The sequence below is a fragment of the Phascolarctos cinereus genome, unplaced genomic scaffold, assembly GCF_003287225.1.
Source record: "Phascolarctos cinereus isolate Bilbo 61053 unplaced genomic scaffold, phaCin_HiC Scaffold_2;HRSCAF=192, whole genome shotgun sequence".
NCBI lineage: Eukaryota > Metazoa > Chordata > Mammalia > Diprotodontia > Phascolarctidae > Phascolarctos > Phascolarctos cinereus.
This window is the reverse complement of record NW_027555625.1, coordinates 174,735,199-174,760,515: the sequence shown is the minus strand read 5'-3', so window position 1 is coordinate 174,760,515 and position 25,317 is coordinate 174,735,199. Positions and strand designations below refer to the sequence as shown.

The 25,317-nt window shown below is 37.4% G+C and overlaps 1 protein-coding gene across 2 annotated transcripts; it reads right to left on the bottom strand.

Annotated features, from left to right (window-relative positions):
* Positions 1-416: 416 nt before the first annotated feature.
* TRMT6 (tRNA methyltransferase 6 non-catalytic subunit) lies at positions 417-25,228 on the bottom strand. Of its 2 annotated transcripts, none has more exons than XM_020985521.2 (11): positions 24,993-25,228; positions 14,515-14,642; positions 13,585-13,694; positions 12,145-12,236; positions 11,967-12,050; positions 11,586-11,710; positions 10,759-11,117; positions 9,849-9,934; positions 8,232-8,334; positions 7,990-8,076; positions 417-509 (listed from the first exon to the last, which is right to left on the bottom strand). In XM_020985521.2, exons 1-11 carry the CDS (start codon positions 25,145-25,147, stop codon positions 432-434), a joined length of 1,407 nt encoding a protein of 468 aa, XP_020841180.1. In that variant the 5' UTR covers positions 25,148-25,228; the 3' UTR covers positions 417-431. The 2 variants fall into 2 exon arrangements, with proteins under 2 accessions (XP_020841180.1, XP_020841176.1); XM_020985517.2 differs by lacking the exon at positions 417-509 and adding an exon at positions 1,330-3,399.
* Positions 25,229-25,317: the final 89 nt, after the last annotated feature.

Below are 25,317 nucleotides of genomic sequence, written 5' to 3'. Positions count from 1 at the left end.
CCCTACTGCCTAGCAAAAAACAAATTTCCATTATTTAAATATACTATAGCTAACCTGTGTGACCCTGGGCAAGTCACTTAACCCTGTTTGCCTTGGTTCCTCATCTATAAAATGAGCTGGAGAAGCAAATGGCAAACCACTCTAGTATCTTTGCCAGGAACACCCCCAGTGGGGTCATAAAGAGTAGGACATGACTGGAACAACTGAACAACGACAACAACAATGAGTAGCCTGGACTCTACACATTTCTACATTTCTGCAGTTTTCCTATGGTTAACTTCATCATTCATACAAAAGGATGGCACAAATCATATACACAAGAAAAATAGCGATTATTTTTCAACTGCTGCTGATACTAATCATTTCAGTTCCTACTTTATACTTCCCAGTTAGCTCTACGGTGCTTTAGTTGAAAATCAACATTCAAAGCACTAGTACTTACCTGTGCCTTGCTCCCCAAAAGTAGTGGTAATACTGGATAATAAATGAATCCCAGGCTGAAAGTAGTTCTAGATAAGGAATGAATAGCAAAGGCTTAAATTGGACCAGCTGCTATTTTTAAAAAAATGTAATCATTTTGAACAGTCATTCCCAACAGATGAAAGGGTATCAATATGCAGTTTTCAAAGTAAGAAATCCAAGTTATCAACAACCATATGGAAAAAAAATGTTCCAAATCACTATAATTTGAGAAATGCATATTAAAGCAACTCTGAGGTTCTACCTCACACCCATCAGACTGGCAAAGACCACAAAAAAAAAAATTTAAAAATCAAATGTTGGTGGGGCTTTGGAAAAAATAGAAGAGTACATTGTTCATAGAGCAGTAAACTGGTCCAGCCATTCTGGAAAGCAATTTGAAACTAAGCCCATACTCCAAAGAGATAAGAGGAAAAGGATCTGTATGAACAAAAATATTTATAGCATCTCTTTTTGTAGTAGCCCCAAAGTGGAAACCAAGAGGGTACCCTTCTATTAGGGAATGGCTAGATAAATCATGGTATATGAAGGCAAAATACTGTATCATAACAAATGCTGAAATGGAGAGCTTCAAAGGAAACTGGGAAGACCTTTATGAGCTGAACTGAAGCAAAGTGAAATGAGCAGAACCAAGAGAATTTATACAAGGACAACATCATAGAGAGGGTAAAAATCTTTTGCAAGACTTTAGAACTATGACCAGTGTGATGATAAACCATTAGTCCAGAACACTAAAGATGAAACATGCCACCCACCTCTTGCCAGAAATGTGACAGACTTAAAATGAAAAAAGGAGACATAAACTTTTGCCTGTGATCCATGTGGAATCATTTAGCTGGACTAGATACGTTTGTTATGAATGTTTTATTGTTCGTGCTTTTTTAATTGTTCAATTGGGGAAGCAGGGAGAGCAGTGGGAGGAAGAGATAATAAATGATTACAAAAGAAGTAAATAAATAATTTTAAAAAGACAGTCATTGTGTAATAGGTTACTATAATCTCACCCGTTAGATTTATGAACCATGTCTGCAAGTTAACAATAACAATACATTCCAGTAGAATTAAGTTCTTTGAGGTCAGGAACTGTATTTTGTTTTGTCTTTGTACCCTTATTACGTCGCACAGGACCTTGCACAGAGCAGACAATTAATAATACTTGTAGGACTGGAATCTCTAACCAGACAAATGTCTTCTCTGTTCATTATAGCCCATGTTTCACAATGTACTCAGATAGTGGCATTAGAAAAACATAGATTTACTGTGAGCTAAGTTTCAGTATGAAATGCATAGCTGGCTAAGATAAAAATAACAAGATGTGTATTTGTCAATAATTATCATTTGCCATTATCAGAATACAAAGTACAGATCTAGTTTAAATAACATAAGGCTGATCATGAATATCCTCTAACTCTTTTTCCCATGAGAATTTCACAGTAAGATAACATTAATAATAAATTATTAATATTTGAATAAATATTAATAACCACACCATGTCAACAAACATATTCAAAAACTCTGAATACAAATCATCTGTCTTGGGCATAATCTGAAAACCTTTCTTCAGTTGCAAATGAATAATGAAATCAAGGCCAATTTATTAAAAATTTTAAAAATCTAACTACCTAATTATGCTAAGGCTCAGCAAACTGGCATCATGACCATCACTGACTACATTAATTTATAGTCTTGAAACAGAAGACTCTTTAAAATGTATCAGGTTGAGGTGAGAAACTAGATGAGACTAGTTTTATAAATCATGTGAAAAAGTCTCATTATTTTATTGTCACACCTCAGACTACATTAATTTATAGTCTTGAAACAGAAGACTCTTTAAAATGTATCAGGTTGAGGTGAGAAACTAGATGAGACTAGTTTTATAAATCATGTGAAAAAGTCTCATTATTTTATTGTCACACCTCAAGTACTGACGGCCCATTTGCCCCTTTATAAGAAAGAGATCCCTCATGAAAACAAAAACAAAAACAAAACCATATACAAAAAAATCCCCTTAACTGAGAGAAAAAATAGAATAGTTTTATTGGAAATGGAGAATGAAAGTCTTTTGAAAATTAACAAAAACTAAGTAACCCCACCACGACCCTTCCATATACCATGATAGATAGCAATAAAACAAAAATTCACAACTTCAAGTTGTCAAATATTAAAAATAATAAAAACCAATGCAATTTTAAAATGTACATAATACCACTGGAGAGACATAGTAAATATTTGGTATGCAAATTATATAAAACCTCCCATATTGCTTAAACTTTTCTTCCATAAATCCTTTCAAATACACATGTATGTGCATATGACTAAAGAATTTTCAATTAGTTAAAACCAAGTTGAGTCTTATATACAAAATGTGTTGGGATTCTTTTTCTTATTTTATCTGAATTTTTAAGACACTAATTGACACACTTTTAAGACACAGAAGTGATCTTAGTTAAGTCGAACTTAATTCCATTTCATGCCAAAAGGCTTTGCTTTTCCCAGCACCTTCATGCCAGAGTAGATCCGACACCTTTGTCCATAAAGTGGGTTGGAGAATTTTTTTTCCTTCCCAATAGCCAGGTGTTAACTGGGAAAAGCTTCTTTAAAATACATTAACACATCCAGGTTTCCAAGAATGGCTGTGTAAACATGCTCTTGTGGTACCAAGGAGCAAATTGGTAATGGCATGTTAAGAATGTGAATTGATAATTCAAAGAATCCTTGGAAGTAAAATCAAGGTAGATCTTCAAGAGTTGAGTCAGACTCCTGAACTTTTCGCTTTTTAGCTGTTGGCTCTTCAGTCTTTTGTAACTCTAATACACAGGACTCTGATTTTTGTTTATCACTGGCAACAGTGATGCCTGAGAGAAGATAACCTCCACCTCCACTCATCATCAATTTGGGATGACTTCGATCTGGCAGAACCTAACCAAAAGAGAAATGTTAGGTTTTCTAATACAAGGCAAATTTAAGATTCGAATGTAACATTTAAAACTTTGTGTTAAATTATTCATAATGCCCTTTGGAAGAAAGTTATTTAAAAATCTTAATGATCTAATCCAATCATTTCCAGTTTCTTCTACAGATGAAGAAATAAAAACTCACAATTACACAGTAGTTTAAGATTTGCAAAGCACTTTCCTCAAAACTGCCCTGTAAGGCAAGTAGATAGAAACTATGCCCAGGAAGGGTTAAATAATTTAAGATCACAATGCTTGCTAGCATCAGCAATGAAATTATTACTCCTGACTTCTAGAGTCCAGGTCACTCAATGAGGGACACCAAAGATACAGCTAGAAATGGACACAAGACAGAAAAGCACAGAAAACCAAGTTTATACTTCTTTTGAAAATTATTAATAAAACTGCAGTCCTGAGTTATTTAAATATGAAGACTACTTTTTTTTGGTAATAAAAGGGGAAAATGCTTTTTACAATGTTCTATAACCTATGGATTTTCAAGGTTCGTTTTGGCTCCATGACCCTTAAGTCAGCTAGGTGAGGTTTGAGTAACCTTGGTTCCAGCAGACCCAGGGTGAAAAATACTTCATTCTTTTCAGGACAGAACTGATATACTAAAAGTGGATAATAATGTTGAATACACTAGCAAACAGTCACTACTGCTTAATTGTTTTTCTACTATAAGGGAATGGTGTTAGTGGAGGAGGGTGGGGCATGTTAGGATGTGACTAATATTAAAAGTATTAAAACTTTTTTAAAAAAGATATGAGGACTATTTGTAATGAAGGGGATTTGACTATATCAGGGGTTCTAATTCTGGAGTATGGGTATGTGGATAGTTTTCAAGAGGAATATGAATTTGTTTTTGTTTTTTTAATACTGATAACTTTATTTCAATCTAATTGGTTTCCTCTGTAATCCTACATACTTTCTAAAAACATTATTCTGAGAAGGGGTCCATACATAAACTTTACCAGACTGCCAAAGGAGTCCATGACACAAAAAAAACAGGTAAGAACCTCTGGCCTATATCTTGAAGATTCCCTCTGGCTCTAAAATCTGATGACTCTAAAGAGAAGCAGACACTTTAGAAGTCTCCAAATGTACTTTGTTGTTCAGGTGTGATTGGGACTCTTTGTGACAACATTTGGGTCTTCTTGGCAAAGATAATGAAATGGTTTGCCATTTCCTTCTCCAGCTCATTTTATAAATGAGGAACTGAGGCAAACAGGGTTAAGTGACTTGCCCAAGGTCATATAGCTAGTAAATGTCTGAGGCCAAATTTGAACTCATAAATATAAGTCTTCCTGACTCTAGGCCTGGCACTCTATCCACTGCACCACCTACCTGCCCTCCATACATTTTACTATAAAGCAAACTCAAAACTAAAAGTACTCTGTAAACTTTAAAATGCTATGTAAATGAATTATTATTAACATTGTTTGAGTTCAACTCAACAGCTTTTCACACTCTCATTAAGTACCCACTATAGGGGCAGCTAGGTGGCGCAGTGGATAGAGCATGGGCCTGAAGTCAGGGGGACCTGAGTTCAAATTCGGCCTCAGACCAAACACTTAACACTAGCTATGTGACCCTGGCAAGTCACTTAACCCCAATTGCCTTTTAAAAAATTAAGTATATACTGTGAACTATGCAAGATGTTGAGGAAACGAACAAAAGGAAACAATATTTTCCCCGTGAGAAGCTTACATTTTAATGGGGAAAGAGCATCTGCCCAAATAGGCAAATACAAGAAAATCTGTGAAAGTAGACAGCACTATAGGTGATATGTAAATTACCTGAATGTGAGATAATTTTAATATGGTTTCATTTTGTGACAGCAATGGTCAAGCTTTCATGCTTCTATGGATATTAGGCTAAAACATCTGACCCTGACCATAGATAAAACGAGACTGAGCTAACTTTCCCACCTTTTAGTCCCACCTATTAGATGAGTCCATACTACATGATCTTTTCTGTTGTCTTTTTAAATATATTATGTTTAAGAAAGTAGAATACTACAAGGAAATGTATAAAAGTTGTTGCTCTTAAAAGAGCAAAAATCAATGACTGTAAGATATGTCACAGTGACTTGACAGGGTGAGTAAAAAATTTCAAAGATTATTCAAACCTACAATGAAATAAAATCAATCACACCAAAGAGCAACGGAAAAGAGGGTCAAAAATGAAAAACATCAAGAACTGACAAACTATCGCTACACAACAGCCTGATTAATCCTCAGAAAACAAGTAAAGACTTTCATCAGGACCTAACCCTTCTACAGTGTTGCAAAGGCTCCTCAAGTTTGGAAAAACAGTGCTAAGCCACACACACTCTCTCTCTCTCTCTGCTAACCTTTGTTATGAAGATGAAATTACTGTTACAGACAAAACAATAAAAAGACTAAAGTATTAAACACTGAGAAATGATTCCTTTACTTATGCTACTTTTTTTATTTGAAACTATACTAAAGCACTCTCAAGAGCAGTTAGGTAAATGTGTACAATCTAATTCTAGTCATTAGGCATCTACCCCAAAGAGTGTTTTAGGGGTTTTTTTATTCTCAGTGAGCCTAGAAATTCATCTTTTTTGAGGGAATGATGAACTCTAACAATATACTGATATAATGAGAAGTAACATTATGCCAGAATTATAGAAATTCCTAATTATAGAGAGAACACTGCTTTATCTTTTTATATTATTCCATACCCCACAGAAAGTCAAGAAATTTATCAAAGAGGTAGGGATAAATATGCTTCTGTGGCATAGGGACTTATCTGATTTAAACCACACTGAGAACCTATAAACCACAATCAAGGCTGGACATTGAAAAATGGGCTGTTAGTCAAAGGTACACAATATGCAAAATGATTTAAAAAGTGGTTTCATTACAAAAAATGAAAGAATATGAGTCAAAAATCTCATGACCTCAATGCTAAATCATGTAAAACAAATGACTGCAACAAAAGGACATGCTGCATGTTAAAAATTTTTTTTTTAAAGATGCAAGATTTATTGTGTAAGTCAATAAACTTACAGCACTGTACCAACCAGGGAGAGAAGAAAAGATTTTTCATAGGAGATGGTCCCTGAGTTGATTTGAGGAAGCCTTTTAACCTAAGGATGGAAGGCAAGGGAAGGAGTACAATCTGGAAAGAAGGACAGAGATGGGAGGTAGAAGGGTGAATTCAGAGAACAACCCACATACCAGGGTGACTGGACCAGAGTACAAGTAGGGAGCAATGTGAAGTAAGTCTGGACAGGGAGTCTGGAGCCAGACTGAGAAGTGTTTTGAATGCCAAACTGACGAGCTGCATTTTAACTTAATGGCAATAAACAGTCCCAAGAGGTGTTTGGTGAGGCAAGTGCTACAGGGTGACCCATGTTTTGAAAAGATTATTTTGGCAGTTGTGTGAAAGATGGATCGTAAGGGCAAAGGGAGAGAGACGTGACCAGAAACAGGGAACTCAATGAGGGGGCTACTGCAATAGCCTAGGTGATGAAAGTCTGAAGTTAGATGGTGGTCACATAACTGGGACTGAAAAGGACTGATGTGACAGAAGTCTCAATTCTCACTAATGTCTGAGTATAGGTTGTGTCTACTAACACAAACAAAAACAGTTAATTGTAATTTTTTTTAAAAGTTCAAGCAAATTTGGTCTACAGACAGAAAGCTTCATAAAAACAAATCTTTCATATTTTAAAATGCTCCTTAATTAATAACTGCCAATTTCCTAAACTATGCAGAATTTAATCCAGAAATCTGAATGACTGCACACTCAACAATACTTGATCAATCAACAAGCATTTATTAAACACCTGATGTACGTCTGAAACTCTTAATAGGTTCTGGGAATACAAAGACAAAAAGGAAACAGTTCCTGCTGTCAAGAACTGTATATTTTATGAAGAGAAACATTTTTAGAAGCAAATTTCATACAAAATTATGTACATATTATTACAGGGTAAATTTGGGGCAAGAGAGCACTAACAGCTAGTATGATGAAGACAGTTCTCACATAGGTGATACTTGAACAGAGGAAGGAGAAGGCGCCAAGAATAGGGGATAGCCAGGACAAAAATGTGAATGTGGGAGATGGAGTATAATGTATGAAGAACAGCAAGAAAGCAGTTTGGCTGGACTGCAGAATGCAGGAAGGGAAGCCTTCTGTCATAAGGCTGGTGAGGGTCATTGTGAAAGGCTTTAAAAGCCAAACAAAAGAGCTTATATTTGATACTAAAGACAAGAGGCAGTTCCTAGAATTTATTGGGTAGGGAAGTGACATAATTTGACCTACACTTAAAAAAATCCCTTTGGCAGCAAGGTGTAGTAGGATGGACTGGAGTGGGGAGAGTATTGAGGCAGGGTGAATGATGAGAAGGCTACTGTAATAGTCCAAGAAAGAGGTGATAACAGCCTGAACGGGGGGGGGGGGTAGCCATATGAGTAAAGAAGTCAGATATAAGAGTTGTGGAGACAGAAGTGAAACGACTTATGTATTTAATACAATATATATTTTCTTATTTCACAGCACAACTTATTTAAATACATACCTGGTAATTTCTGAGCCAGGTTTCTGATAGCCTGAGATTAATAACTCCTCCTCTTTCTCTTAATTTTGTATAGCACTCTACCAGTGGCTGAAGGATAAAGAAAACATATAGCTTAAATAATATTTTCTGGACAGAAATTTAAGAACAGAATTTAGCAGGCTTTTTCATCATCCCAAATCTTAAGCATTCTATTATTCACTCAGCCACACAGAAAAATCCACGTCAACCCAATATAGCATTACCTCTTTATAATGACAGTAGACAACAAAAGGCCTTGAAGGAGCAACAAATTCCAGCAAAGAAAGAGCCAGTGGAGTTGGGTGATATCGACTGGCTATAATTAAACTGAAAAAAAGGAAAAAAAAAGGACAAATTATTTTTCTCTTCAAGGAGAATATGCTATTTTGGTAAGACTTTAAAATTATTAGATACATTCAATTATATAAACACACAAAAGAAATCATTGAAGTAACTTTCTGGAAACTCAAACCAACAGAGGCTGCTTTTTGTTGTTGCACAGTCGTTTCAGTCATGTCTAGCTCTCTGTGACCCCATCCTGCAGCAAAGATACTGGAGTGGTTTGCCATTTCCTTCTCCGGATCACTTTACAGATGAGGAAACTGAGGCAAACAGGGTTAAATGACTTGCCCAGGGTTACATAGCTAGTAAATTTTTGAGGCTGGATTTGAACTCAGGAAGATGAGTCTTCCTGATTCCAAGCACTATGCCACCTAGCTGCCCTCAAGGGTTACTACTTTCTCAATATTAAGGCTTAGTACCCACTGTTGGTATTTGGCAACTCTAAGCACTATTTAAAGATGAAACCAGCTTTGAAGATTTTCTCAAAATCATTTGGAAATTAATTCAAAACCATTTAAAATGGCCTTGCAGATGACCAAATCTACCTCTTCCCCAAAATATCTAGGAGTCTATGCAATTTTTACTAGCCTTTTCTCCAACACCCAAGGTTAGAGCACTGATGTACCCAATAAGAATAAGCTTCATTTATCTACTGTGTTAATATGGTGAGAGGCAGTATGCTGTAGTGGGTAGTGCTGGCCTTAGAACCAGGAACACCTGAGTTCAAAGACTGACTCTGCTCCAGAAGAGCTGTATGTCCCTGGACAAGTGACTTACTTTCAAATCCTATAAATTGCAGAGAAAGTTACTGTCTCTTTTGACAGTGAAAGTTCCACTCCAGCAGCTCCCTATATCACTGAAATCACAAGTTCAGTCTCTAGCCCAGGCTCTATCTGTAGTAATATGTCAAAAGCCTTATAATGCCTTTTAAAATCTGTACTTATGCCTAGACTGATTTCTTTTAAGTTCAGCCTCATATCCTTCAGGTGCATAAGGATACTAATCTTTACTCCCACTGGGTCACAGGATCATAGACCTAGAACTGAAAGGGGCCTCAGAGGGCATCTATACCACACTCTTCATTTTACTGATGAGTATTACCGAGGCCTAAAGATCTTCACTGACTTGCCCAAGGTCTCACACACAGTAAGTGGTAGAGCTAGGATTTGAACCAAGGTGCTCTTTCCACACCATCACTCCTTCTATGCAATCACTAGGACCCAAGTGGAACAGTCAAAAGAAAGAAAAAGTAGACAAAGTTGACCCAGACTGCTAAGTAATTAATTGAGAGCAGTTTAAATTTTCTTGTGGCCAAAGTAACTAATTCAAAGCAATAAAATAGCAATAACGGTGATGAACAAATGGCAGGATGACTAGAATGACATTTTTTAAGAAACAAAAATATATAAGAAGCCATCTGTTTTTCTGGAACTTGAATAGTTTAGTGACTAATGTAAATAAGCGATGTGCATTCAACAAGTGATATTACCCACACTCACCCATCTGCATTTCTTTCATTCAATAGAGTAGCAGCTTCTATCTGTCTTTTCTTCTGTTGTTCTTGTTTTCTTTGCAATTCTTGAATCTTGAAAAATAAAAATTTTTTCTTAAAAACTCAATCAACTGTGCTGACCCAGACATTTCACTGGATCTCCAATCTACTCCAGGGTCACTTTAACTTTCTCTACCAATTCAGGCAGACCACAATAGTAGGAAGATGTAATTTAGGAAGCAGTTATAAAAATACCGAGGTATAGCATAGGAGATATCCAAATAACCTGTACAGTTATGTCAACAAATATTTATTAAGTACCTACTATGTGCCAGGCACTGTGCTAAACTACTTAGAGGTCATGGAGCATACATCTAAAGCTAGAAAACATAAATTTAGACCCCTTCATTTTAATCAGAAACTCTGACATTTGTATAGCTCTTTATAGTTTGAAAAGTGCTTTGTATACATTATCTCATTTGACCCTTGCAACAACCCTGTGATGTAGGTTATTATCGTCATTTTACAGATGAGAAAACAGACTTAAAGAGGTGACTTGCCCATTATCACATGGTTACTAAGTGTCAGATGTGAACCCAGGTCTCTCTTGACTTCAAGCCCATTGCTTTTTCTACTAGACACTCTAAGGATACTAACTCTCTAAGGATAAGGAAACTGAAGGCCAGTGAACTGAAGTGAGCTGCCCAAGGTCCCACAGGTAGAAAGCAGAAGGGAAGATTCAAATCTAGGTCCCTTGATTCCAAATCCAATGTGTGTGATTTTTCCCCCATTACATCACAGAATTCTCTTAAAGATTAAAAAACGTTTTCTCCAATAATTGTGACATTTACAGTTTCAATGAAGGAATAGGGAGAATTGAGGAGAAACAACACCATGAGAAGGTGAGGGACCCTTACATAGTCTTTTTTATTTCCTCTTTCTTTGTGCTCCTTGTATTCTGGCTCTTGAGAAATAACTTCCATTGTCTCTTGTTGAGGATGGTTGTTTTCTATAACTTCAACAATACTTTCTTCCATCTCCTTTGGAGAAGTCTGTAGGTCATCAAGAAGAGTGCCATTGTTTTCTTCTACTGAGATACTGTCTTTGGACTCTGGAGGCAAAGCTTTGGAAGAAAATGTTCCATTTAGAAGACAGTTCACTTTGCCAAGGGGGAATTCATAAAGACTATTAAAGAAAGATTTTGGAAATCCAAAACAAGTTGTTGCTGCTCGAACAGGACCACCTCCCGGGTACATCTGAATGATTGATCCAAAACCTGAAAGAAAAGAAACCACATCTTTAAAAGATAAAGGTACAGTAATCCATTGAGAGTTCCATATGAAAAAACCCAGAAAAAGTTTTTGCCAAGTTTCCCCCCACCACTTATTCGAAACAAAGAAATTTTATTAAATGATCTCAACTTGAAAACATGATAAGCTTATTCGGCCTTGGCATAGAAAAGATGCTCACTCCATGGTACCTCCCAAGGAGTTTTTAGGAGTCTGTTTTCACTGAGAGCTTCAAATAGGCTAGAACTAAATTTGGTATCATCTTAAGTCACCCTGCCTCAGGAGGAAGAGGACACAGTAGCTAACTTTCTGATTCCAATTAGGAATCCACAAACATTTCCAACAATATTTTGAAATTAAGGCAGCATACAGTATTCAGACCTGCTGCCAAAACAATTCAACATATTTAGTCTTAAATTCAAGTGTGAACAGTTTGAAATCTGGAACTTTCTTACCCCCCATCCGCTCCATTACAGCACCCAGCACCAAGCCTGCACAAGTTTCCATTACAATCATTTTATTGCCAGCATGGATATTTCCCAAGGTCAACATCTGGGCCAGTGTGTCATATCGCATGTAGCTAAAGAAAAAAGAATGATTCCACCACTGTTACTCACATTTCAAAAAATACTTTGTTTTGTACTATTATGTAACATCTAGCTAATGGGTCACTAATTATTTTTGAAGTGATAAAAGAACTCAGAACTCATGAAGTGGTAAAATACTTTGTACAACATAAGCAAATTCCCAAGTTTATTCAAAATCATGACTTTATTATAATAAGCTACTATTTTCCATTACCCATGTTTTCTACTTTTAAAGGAAATATAGCTTACTTAATTTTTCCAGGTTCTCTTGCATAATACATAATTGAAAGAATACGGGTAGATGGCTTCACAACAGTAATGATTGCTTCATATCTAAAGATAAAACACACAAAAAACACCTTTTGTAGAGAACAAATGTTTTGAACCTATCTTATTTCTACTTGAAACTTTGTAATACAATTCTTACTTTTTCTTCTTCTTCTTTATATATTTATCCTGGGCAAATTCTGTCTTATCTCGGAATGTTGTACTATTTTCAATTAACTGTTGAACAATTTCCTATAAGAAAAGTAAGAGTTATTCCACATCGCACACCAAATAGTTAAAATTTTTAGACAAAGGAAAAAGGGTTTTAGTACATTTACAAAGGTCTAATTCTGGATCCTCTCACCTCATAAAAAACAAAGTATTAATTCAATTTGACACAACAAACATTTATTAAGCACCAACAATGTACAAAAGACACTGTGCTGGATGCCAAAAATACGACAAAAATTACACCGTACAAAAGCCTCATGAAGCTGGGGAAATTACAACATGTACACAAATATAAGTACATAGAAGATGATTTAAGGAGAGAGAGAGAACATTAATAAATGGCAAGGGAGATAAGAATACAAGGGAAGGCTTCATGGAGAAGGCAACATCTGATCTTTTAAGAAGTAGAGATGAAAGGGGAGTACAATCCAAGAAAGGTGGATGGTCTATGCAAATGCACAGATGTGAAAGCTGGAAAATTGAATTTAGGGAATAGTTTGGCAGAAATATAAGTGTGCATGAGGAGGAATAATGGGAAATATGGCTAGAAAGGTATGTTGGAAGTAGGTTAAGGATGGTACTCAACAGGCAGAGAAATTTGTATTTTATTCTAAAGGAAATAGGGAACTATTGACAGCTTTTGAGCAAAGGCACAACATGGTCAGACCTGTGTCTTAGAAAGAATAAAGTAGAAGCAAGGAGAACAACTGAGAAGCTACTAAAATAGGTCCAGGCAAATGGGTGAAAGGGAATGGATACAAGGGATATTGCAGAACCAGAAAAGACAAGACTTGGCAGCTGAGTACAGAAGAGGAGTGAAGGAGAAGAAAAAGGCAAGGATGATCATGAGGTTATGAATTTGGGTGACTGGAAGAACAGAGAAGCCCTGCATAAAAAAGGTAAAGTTTGGAAAAGGGATGGGTTTGGAAAGGAAGAGAATGAGCTCTCTTTCAGCCATGATGAATCTGAGATGCCAATGGAAGAGACAAGTGGAAATGTCCAGTAGGCCGCTGACAATAAGTAACTGGCACTCAGGGGAGAGGTATGTAGATTAGGTTTCATTTACGTAAAGAGGGAAGAAGATTAGATTACTAAGGGAAAAAATGATAGAAAGAAGAGAGAAAGGGGGCCAAGGATAGATCCATGCTAAGAAGTGTGGGGGTCAATAATAATAAAACAAACATTTAAGTTTCCCACAGAAGAAAAAAGCTCTCTTTGGTACTTTTAAATGAAGGCATTTCTTTACATGTTTATTAAGAGAAGAGGTAATAACAATAACAGTGCTTACACTTCACCTGAAGTTGTGTGCCTTAATTCACTAAAAACCAAGCAAATCCCTAAGTATATCTGGGCAAACTCTCAATATTACCTCTCCTTTAATGCCCTTGTCCTTCAAAGCTTTTATGTCATCTTGAGTAAGTTTCTGAGACTTTCCATCATCAACTATATTTCGATTATCAATACCAGCTTCTTTAGTTTCTAAAGGAAAGAGATCGATTCATTATATTCTTGTCCTAAAGTAACATTATAAACTTTTAATTCATAGGACAAATTTTTCACATTTAAAGTTGCTTTTAAAAAACTTGACCTATGATTTCATCAGGACAGGTGAAGAATTTCCTCACCTATGCATATAAGCACCTTCTCTGCAACTTGTAGTCTCTGAGAGTTGCCTGGACCATAGAGAGGTTAAGTGACTTGCCTTGGATCACATAACCTGTATGTGTCAAAGATGATATCTGAACTCAGCACTTCCTGACTATGACACCATCTCTGTGCTCTATACCACAATGCCTCTAAAATTTAATGCTTCTGAGATTAAATTATAATGCATAAAAAAACCTAGCTTTTAAAACACTGATAAAAGTTACACTTATTTCTTCATCCAAATTAGAACAGTAACAATAAAAGATGAATTGGACCTTAAAGACAGTTTAGGTCTTCTTGACCCCAAGTCCAGTCCTCTATCCATTCCATGAGTTCATCAGATCAAACTGTCTTGTCTTATAGATGCAACTGGGGGGAGGGCGTGTGTGTGGTTCTTTACTCAGGGTTATATAGCTAGTTAGTGGAAAGGCTGGGATTAGAACCTAAATCTACCACCCAATTCAGCATTATTGGTACTACACTATGCTGAGGTTCTTAAAACTACAATCCCAAACTAATCTGGTATTTCTTAAAATAGAATCTTACAAGCAAAGTAAGACAGCAGATTCTTCAAAAACCTCTGATTTGTAAGATCTTTTTGACTTTTGTAAGTTTAAGTAACTATTTCCCATACCTGAAAAACAAGACATACCTGAAGTGATCTCTTCCATCATCTTCTTGGGTTGAAGATTCCCACCACTGGATACTTCAAATGTAGTTCCATAACTATGTCCAATGACATTATCCAAAAAAAACCACTGTTTCTCAAAAGTAACTTTTCTGAAAGAGATGAAAAAGAAGGCAGTTAATCAAATAAGCTAGTCATAGTATCATAAAGCTAGAACCAGAAGAGATCTAGGAGCTCATTTAGTCCAGCCCCTTCACTTTACAGATGAGGAAACAGAGGCTCAAGGAAATTAAGGGACCAAGGTCACACAAGTAGTAATATCAGAGTGGGATATTGGCCTAGGTCCTCAGACTCCAGAGCACGTGTTCTTTCCATTATATCACTATGAAATGTGAAAAAAAGACTAGACAATTTTACAATTCTTTTCATTCAAATGGTTCCTATGAATCAACAAAAATTTGCCAGCAAAAATCATTTCTGAATACAAAGGGCAATCAATATGGGGGGGGGACCAAAAACTTGGGGGTTTTTGTATAGGGAAAAGAAGAAATTGAAAAATGATGTACACAACAAAGGGTTTGAATAAGCAAATAATATCATATTACATAAAAACATAAGGCCTTCGTAAAAATAAAACAATGCAAGATCAGAAAAACAGTTGAGCTTAGCTGGTGAAGAAATAGTACAATTTCTGTTCATTTAAAATAACATTCATTCTTCTGGAATCACAGAAGTAGAAAAGACTTATACTTTAACCTCTTCCCTTCAGGCAGGTAACTAACCATCCAATATAGACATATTTACAAATATCATTGCTACTTTACAAATTTGTGAAATGAGTCTGACAATGATTTGCTGACAACTTAATGGAAAAATTTAGAAATCTTCATATAGCTCTGTGATATAAGTTTATTTCACTGCAAATCAGAGACAAATGGAAGTTCTTCAAATAATGCTATGAAGATGAAGCAGCTATGGATGGAATACAAACCCTTTGAGTATTTCACTTTTTATCTTTGTATCTTTAGTACCTAGCAGTCCCTGGCATATAGCAGACACTTAATGCTGGTTGACTGATTTTTAGTTTGAAGAGAATACTTACTATTTAAACTCTTTTAAGGGCAGGGAGTTTTTGTTTTTGCCTACCTCCCCAGTATTTAATACAGGGACTCGCCAATAGTAATAACTTATTGACTGAGTGAGGAAGCATAGGATTGATTATAGGCATACCTTGTTTTATTGCACTTTGCAGATACTGTGGGAAGTTTTTTGTTTTTGTTTTTTTTTACAAGTTGATGGTTTGTGTCAACTCTGAGTCAAACAAATCTACTGGCACCATTTTTCCAATATATGTGCTCACACTGTGACTGTGTTATGCTGTGATAATTCTTACAATATTAACTTTTTCAATATTATTATAAATGTTATGGTGATCTGTGATCTTTGATGTTATTATTCCAATTGTTTCCACAAACCATGTCCATATAAGACACCAAACTTAATAAATGTTACGTGTTCTGACTGCTCCACCGACCTGCCATTTCCCCATCTGTCTCCCTCTCTTCTCATGCCTTTCTATTCCATGAGACACAACAACATTGAAGAATATTACATAAACTTAGTTGATAAAGTAGTAATACAGTTAAGGACTGACTCCAAATCTGAAAGAAGTTCTACTGCAGGTAAAATGCTATCAAGTAGCATTATATGCTGCAGAGAAATCTTTCAACATTTGGAAGGGTCAATTAATGTGGCAAACTTCATTATTGTCTTATTTTAAGAAACTGCCACAGCCACCCCTACCCTTATCAGTCAGCAGCCATCAACATGGAGGCAAGATCCTCCACCAGCAAAAAGAATATGACTCACTGAAGGCTCAGATGATGGTTAGCATTTTTTCAGCCTTAAAATATTTTTGAAATTAAGGTATATACATTGTTTTTTAGACATAATACTATTGCACATTTAACAGACTAAAGTATAATGTAAACCTAACTTTTATATGCACTGGGAAACCAAAAAATTTGTGACTTTCTTTATTGTGACATTCTCTGTATTGCAGTGTCTGGAACTGAACCCACAATATCTCTGAGGAATGCTGTATGGATAAAAAGCTTAAAGAAACCTCAGTGGTCATCTAGTCCAACACTCTCCTTTTACAGACAAGGAAACTGAGGCACAAGGAGGTGAAGTGAACAGCTAGCATTTATATAATATTAAGGTTTGCAAAGCATTTAAGAAATATCTCATTTTATTCTGAATAGCACCTACTACCTATAGGTGATTATCATTATTATCTCCATTTTACAGATAAGGAAGCAAAGTAAGTAAACTGCTCAGGGTCACACAGCTAGTAAGTGTCTGAGGCTAGATTTGAATTCAGGTCTTCCTGATTCCATGTCCAGCACTCTATCTGCTGTGCCACCTAGAAACAACTTACATTTATACAGTGCTAAAGTCTGCAGTGCTTTTTACAGACATTGTCTCATAGAAGCCTCACAACAACCCAGGGAGGTAGGTCCTATATTATTTTCACAGATAGACATAGATCTCTCTCTCTCTCTTTTTTTTTTTAGGCAATTGGGGTTAAGTGACTTGCCCAGGGTCGCACAGCTAGTAAGTGTCAAGTGTTTGGTCTGAGGCCGGATTTGAACTCAGGTTCTCCTGAATTCAGGGCCGGTGCTCTAGATATATCTCTATGTCAGATAGGGAATATCTTCCCAACTCCCAATCCAGTGCTCTTTGATGTATCATGCTGCCTTAATATTTTACCAATAGATGCCTATAATAAGGATCCTATTTTTTTCTACATTTGATGTTTCATATACTGGATTAAAATGATGAATAAAATAACTACTTTTTTTTTTTTTTGCTTTTAGGCAATTGGGGTTAAGTGACTTGCCCAGGGTCACACAGCTAATAAGTGTCAAGTGTTTGGTCTGAGGCCTGATTTGAACTCAGGTCCTCCTGACTTCAGGGCTGGTGCTCTATCCACTGCGCCACCTAGCTGCCCCTAAAATAACTACTTTCAAGCAAATCCTACATCAATACTACCACCTTGAATATAGTTGATATTTTCAGTGTAAGTAGTTCAATGTTATTCACTCATTTATCCTTAAATACACTTTTAAGTAGCAAGGAGACCAGTGTTTACTTAGCACAACGACCAGCACACAGTAGAAGTTTTATGTTTTAATTGATTGATTCAGAGATAGTATGAAGAAGTGAGAATATTATGATTTCTTTTCATTGTGGGGAAACTGGGATAGATTACTGTGATTCACTCAAAATAGTCACTATAACAATAGTCCTTGTTTCTTGACTTCTAGTCCAATGCTGTAATCCATGTTTCTCAAGACAATTCAGGCATCTCAGAAGATAATTAAATGGGGTCAATAGCATCCGGTTAAGCAGATCCTCCCTTATCTACACTCCTCTTTTGTAACAAATAATTAATTCCAAATGATATTAATATTTGTATATATCCCATTACCCCATTCCCAATCTTCTAAGTCAGCCCCTCCCCTTCACAGATAGATAAATGATTTTTATTCTCAGCAAAATGTAAGTCTTGAATTCTTTGAGGGTCCAGGGAGGACGGGTGATAACAAGAGACTTAAGTCCTCTGTAGTCAGGCTAAGTTGATTAAAAAACAAACAAACAAACAAACAAACAAACAAACCTCTGAGAACCAATTACTAGTTGCTTTGTTTTTGGTTGCAAATTGTGGATCTTGCTTTTTAAATAGACAATATGCACCAAAAAAAATGTTTTCTCTTTCTTTTTCTTGTTGACAGGAAACAAAAATTAGGGACAAGGCACTAAGATGTAAGAAACAATGTTATACAGGTTTAAATCCATTCTATGGATCTGAAAACAATGCTAACTTTAATCCAAAAAGTCTAAGCAGGTTGAGAGCTCTCAAGTATTTTTTAAAATATTATTATATTTTATATTATATACAATATAATATTAATGTTAAATGCTGTTGTTTATAAAGAGATTAGCCTTTTCTGCTGGAATCCAAACTTGGCTGAACAAGGAACAAAGGGCAGAAGTTGCAGGGTTAAGTGACTTGCCCAGGGTCACATGGCTGGTAAGTGTCTGAAGCTGATTTTGAACTCAAGTCCTCCTGATACCAGGGCTCTATCCACTGAGTTACCTAGCCACCCTGAAAATAGTTAGATTTAGACTTGATGTGAGGAAAAACTTCCCAACAACCAAAGAGCCATCAAAAACAGAATAGAGATTAGTGAGGTAGTAAAGTAGTGAGGCAAAGTGGATAATGTTGGACTTAAGTTAGGAAGATCTGAATTCAAATCCACATCAGATACTTCCTAGTTGTGTGATCCTAGGCCTGTGACCCTTAACTTCTGCCTCAGTTTCCTCAACTGTAAAATGAGGATGATAATAATAGAACTAGGGTCATTGTGTGGATAAATATTTGTAAAGCACTTTGCCAACCTTTAAGTGCTATATTTGTGCTAACTGTTATTATTATTTTAATGGTTGGCCATAGGTTCCCAAAGTGAGTAATATACCCCTCTGTGGGGAGGGGTCCCCACTGGAACAATGGGGCGGTGGTGATAGTAGCCTCCAGTGTATTAGGGAACATTGAATAAAAATAAGGGGGTGGTGGAAGCATAAGGAAAGAAGAGAAGATAACAAAATTTTGAAAAACCATTTGTACATGTTTCATCTGTTGTGTAACAGAGTTAAAGTCGTAGTGATTACATTATTTTCCAAATAAATACACAAAATGCAAGCTATAACCCAATTAGTGGTCAAGTGCACTGACAGGTCTTAACAAGCAAGTGTTGGCAGGCAAGTGTGTCGCACATTGTTGGGAAGTCCAGCATACATCGGCAGGAATATGTGCGTGTAATGACTTGATTACAATAAACATCATATGGTTAAATGATGCAACATTGCACCATCAAAATTTCAATGCAGGAAAAACCCCACAAATTTACAATAAATCATTAAACTTTAAGATGCATCATTTTTTTAAAAAAGTTTTATATCTTTTTGAAATGACATAAATTTCAAAAAAACTCTAAAGAAAGAAAGTAGATTTTGGGGGGTGGGGGGCTGCATAATTTTTTTCTGAAAAGGGAGCAGTAGGCCAAATAAGTTTGGGAACCTCTAAGACAAACATTTCTTAGAAATGTCATGAAAGACACTATTTTCAAGCATGAATTGCACTGGATGGCTTCTGAAGTCCTTTTCAACTCAAAAAGATTCAAAGTACAAACAAATGTGTTCTCACATCTCAAGATTTGTTCTATTTCTAACCTGAAAGAGATTTTGGCCAGGAATGTAATGATTCTTCAGCTTTAACTCTTGGAGTTATAGGGAATGGTTCTGCTTATGAGCTACAATCATTACAGAAGGATCTCCAGCTCTGTCAAGGAAGAAAGACAAAAGACCAGGGGACAGAAGAGGGGAGGGAAAGAAATATCTCAACCAATTCCAAAATTATTACACATCTGCGGTTCTCCATGGGCCCTCCTGCCAACTTCAATCCTCAGAGCCAGCCTGGTTCTCCCCTCCCTTCTGTTGCTACTACCCTTTCTTCCCCTGGGGTTTCTCACCTCTCAGATTATCTGTTAGGGGGACACAAGTTTCCATGTCTCCCATTTCCCTCCTGCTACAAAATCACAGCCCATCTTTAGGTTTTAGAAGGATCTAACTAAACAGTGATTTAAAATAACAAAAGGGGGAAGTTACAAAATGACGATGTTTTAAAAGCCAAAGATATTAAGTATCTCTGATCTTATTAATCTCTCCCTGGGTCTGATCTCTAAGAGTTGTCTTCATTTTAAAGTTTCAATACTTCTTTTATTCTAAAGACAGGTACTTCTTCATTTACTTCCTTCTATTGATCAGAAACCAAAAGAGAGCTTCCTTTTCAGAACTCAGATCCTAGGGTGGGCCAACATATATTGAATAACAACCTACTGGCCACACCTTGACACAAGAATAGATTCAGTTACATTTCAAAGAAAACCACAAATGTATCTTAATATTAAAGGTCCCTAGGCTTCTGGCATCAAAAGTCATTTCTTTAGGTTCCCAATACTTGCAAGGCACCTTAGTAGACCCTGTAGGCTGTGGAAGATAAAGTCTGGCCCTTAAAAGGCTTACAATTTATCTGAGAAGACAAGTCAACTATAGAAAATGACAGAGGAGTAAAAGAAAAAAAAATTCTTTTGGCACAGGATATATGATTTCTTTGGTTTAGAAATTTCTACCAATGCAGGAAGGATAAGGTTAATTTTAATGTCCATAAATCACTATCAAGTATATATTATTACACTCAATGCAAGCATTTATTGAAAATCCATTGTGTATGGAACATGAAGTTAGTTTTGGGGGAGAAAAGAATAAAACAAGATTCCTGCCCTCAAATAGCTTATAATCTAATAAAGATAATGTAAATTAGCAAATAGAAAGGTGTAAAACAACGTGCTATATCAGGTCAAAGAGCAAAAGGAATCTTGGGGGAGGGAAGGCAGGGAAGGGCCACATCCCAAATATAAAGAAAAATAATATTCTGTGCAAATAAAATTACAATAAGCAGTACAATAAGCTGATTCATTTCCTACTTGTCTGAACAATTCTTATGCTCTTTGGCAGGATTATTATCCATGTCCCATACCCTACATATGGGTGTACCCCAAAGCTTTTTCTTGGATGTTCTTTTTTCTCTGTAATCTCATTTTCACAGGATCAATTATCACCTCTATGCAGATGACTTAGATTATATATACTCAGCCCCATTTTCTCTCATGAGCTCTAATACTGTATCACCAACTGCCTAATGGAATTTCCAACTAGATGTTCCACAAGCATCTCAAATCCAACATGTCCAAAAGAGAATACACTAGCTTCCCCATAAACTGCCCTTTTCTTATCTCAAATGCTCGAATGGCTCTGTGATCTCAACAATTTAGAAATTTCCTTCAATAATACAGAGCAAAACCCACCTATGTTTATTCTGTACAACTCTTGACCAAGTATTCTTATATATTCAACATGAACTAAATGCCTTCCTTATTTCCTTTTGACATCACAAGACTACCAGTGGAGCAATCTGGCTGTATACCTGTCATCATTATTCTTGCCATGTGACCAGGCCATCTTGTCTTTCCATAATACACTTCCTTGAAGATGTCTCTTATCCCTGTCCTTCAGAGGTTTTTGCCACTTATATGCTGCAGTCTGCTCAAAACTACCATGAATGTCTCCATTGTCCTCTGTGTGACAGTTGTATCTACTTCTATTGAGGCAGTTGTTTTCAATGTCATATTGCCATATAGCAACACTGGTAGAATGTTAATATCAATAAATTAGGCTGTGCTTTCATGAGAAGGTTGGTGTCATTAAAGCAGCCTCACAATTTTCTGAAGGTGATCCTACCCTCTCTCCTCTGACCACATAGGCTTGTACTCAAAAAGCTTCAATGGCTCCCACTTCTGCTACTTATTATCTGTGTGGCCTTGGCTATGTTGCTTAATCTCTCTGGGTCTTAAGTTTCTTTACTTGTATAATGAAGAAATTAAACTAGATAAGGTATTACTTTTTGTTATCATGGACTCCTTTTGCAGTCTAACCCCTGGACTAATAAAAGATCTGTCCATTCCAATTTATCCTTCATTCAGCCACTAAAGTTAATTTTTCTACAGCTTATGTCTAACCACATCATCTCACTATTCAGTAAACTCCAGAGGCTCCCTATCACCTCTAGGGTCAAATCATAACCCAGCACATCCCCCCACCTTCCAGTCTTATGACACTGTCCACACACATTCTTAGAGCCAGTGACACTGGCCTTCTGGCTGCTCCTCAAACTAGATACTTTATCCCTTGCCTTCACACATTTTTACTGGCTATCCCCTAGGCCTGAAATGCTCCTCCTCCTCAACTCCACTTTCTGGTTTCCTTCAAGGTCAAGCTAAAATCCTATCTTCTATAGGAAACCTTTCCCAATCTCTCTTAATTGTAGAGTTTCCCCTCAGTATCTCTCACATACAGCTTGTTTGTACCTAGAGTTTACTTGTTGTTTCTCCCAATTAGATTGTGATATCCTCAAGGGCAGGGACTGTCTTTTTCCTTTGCATCCCTTGAGCTTAGTACAGTGCAGGCACAGAGTAGGCACTTAATAAATGCTTACTGACTGGCTGAAATCCTTGCCCACTCAAATCTATGATCTAATGAGCCCTATTGTCTCTATGATAAAATATATACTCCTATTTGGCATTTAAAGCCCTTCACAATCTGTCTCTAGCCTGCCCTTCCAGGCTGACTGCTTGTTACTCACCCTCTAGAACTTTATGTTCCAGGTAAACTGAACTACTTGGCGCTTTCCGTATATGACAACACATCTCTCAACTCTGTGCCTTTCACACAGGCTATCTTCCAATGATTGAGATGTTCTTCCTCCTCACCTTTGCCTTAGAACCCTAGATTTCTTCAAGGCTCAGTTCAAATGGCTCTGTCCATAAGAGGCCTTTCTGGATATCCTCAGTTGTTAGTGCCCTTCCCCTAAATTGTTTTGCATTTATTATTTATATATTTAGATTTACTTGGCTGCTCACATATTGTTTCCACATGTTTCCCTACCCCACTCTCCAAGTCGAATACAAGCTCCTCGGAGTTTCATTTTTATCTCTGAATCCCAAGTGCTTAGTAAAGTGCCTGAGACATGGTAGGTGTTTAAAACATGCTTCCTGAATTAAACTGATTTCAGGCGCCATCTCCTCCATGAAGTTAGGTCTGGAGTTCAGAAGAAAGACATGGGTGTTTCCTTCACTGGAAGATTTAAATCAGAAACTAAATGGTAATCTGACAGCAATGTTGTAGAAATGATTCCTGGTCAGGTACAAGCTAGACATGCTGGCTTCTCAGATCCCTTTCACATCTCAGATTGTATGTGACTGATTTAGGAGTCTTCTACAAATAAGTTACATTAGAAGCTGAAGAAATGAATGAAATTGCCTAGGAAGAAAGTGTAGTGAGGGAAGATGGCCAGGGGAACATCCACCTTAAGGGACAAGGAAGAGGATAAAGAGGTAGCAAGGTAGATGGAAACACCTGAAACGAAAAGGAAGATTCAAAGACTCTCAGAAATGAAAAGGACATGAAAAACTATCTAAGCTAACCCATAAATGAACAAGAATCTCCTCCACAATACATATATATATATATATATAAGCAGTCACTCAGTCTTTGATTGAAGTCCTTCAATGAAAGGCACCCTACTTTTACAGGCAGCTTATGTCACTTTTGTATAACTTGATTGTTAAGACGTTTCTTTTTACATTTAGCCTAAATTAAATTTGCCTCTCTCCAACTTTCTACCCCTTCTCCTTAAAAACCATCTGGTCCAATCGACTCATTTCATAAATGAGAAAACTTTGAGGTCAAGAACAGAAAAATGACTTGCCCACGTTCACACATAGAGGTGAGATTTAAACCCAGATTCTCTGACTCCAAACCAACTGATCTTCACACTACAAAATCTGAAGGCCTATTTGATAAGTGATAACAAATTTATGGTGGACCCAGTCAACAAAGTTGTGTGAATTCCTCCAATGCTGTTCTGTAGCGCTAGAGGGAGACAGGTGGTAAGGGTAATGTAGGGCTGAAATTTGGCCAGGTATGAGTGGCAGTAGGTCAAGAAGGCAAATGGCTGGAGAGTAGCGAACAGTGAATAGCTGACCTGGTTAACTAGAGTGAAAAGTGGAAAGGGAAGGAAATGAATGAATGAATGATTGAATGAATAAGAATTTATTAAGCTCAATGTGCCAAGCCCTGTGAAAGAGCAGGGATAATGGCCTGAAAGTGCAAAGCGGGTGGGAACTGGAAGTCAAAGTGATGATGATGAATAGGTGTTGGAGGAGTGAAGCATAGGGGCTAGATAGCAGGGTAGGAGGTTCCTCAGAGAAATTTCAGAGTTCTCGATCCAAGTGGAACACTTATAGATGATAGGGAGAAGAAAGATGAGACTCCCCGTGTGCAGCTGAGATGGAGTGAAGGTTTAGGTCGCTGGAGTTAAGGAGGTTGATGAAGTGGGAGAGCAAAGTTTTTGAGGAGGATATCAACACGTAAACTGAAGTCCCCAAATAGAGGATCAGGGTAGAGGCAGAGAGGAAGACTGAGATCTAGGTGCTGAGCTCCTAAGGAAAGGAAGATGTCCTAGTGGCCGGTAAATCCCCAGCCCACCATTTAGGTAGAGCCCACGGCCAGACAGCGTGCACCTCGGAAGCTGAAGGGCTGCTGAGTGATGGCGGCAGAGGGAGCACGGGCAAGGGCCACATGCCTACTTCTCCTCCTGGCCCGGTGTGTGAGATGCATGATCAAACGTGCCTCTGGGCTTATATCGGGTGGCCCGGGAGGAGAAGGCCGGGCCTTCTGGGGGCAGACCCCGAAAGGAAGGTGCCGAAGGGGTTCTCTTTCTCCCTCCTCTGCCTCCCCAGTCCAGGGGGACCTTTACTCACTTTCTCCGCTGCACCTGCACGGCTTTGAACACGTCCTCTCTCTTCAGCACCACAAAGTCCCCATCCCGAATGAGGTGGTCCTGCTGCCGAGGATGCTCCACGCTGTTCTCCATGGCGCCGTCTCCAGCCGGCCCCTCTCCTTTAGCTCCCTCCATCAGACCTCAGGCTCTCTGAAGCCAAGACCTAACCGCGCCGCCTGTTCTCCAGGACGATCCCGGAGCATGCCGCTTCCGCTTTCCGGCCAGGAGAGCTCAGCCCCCTTCCAACTTCCGCCTGATTCAGCCTCCGATTGGCTCCAGCTTGTTTTATTCCCTCCCTTTCCTCA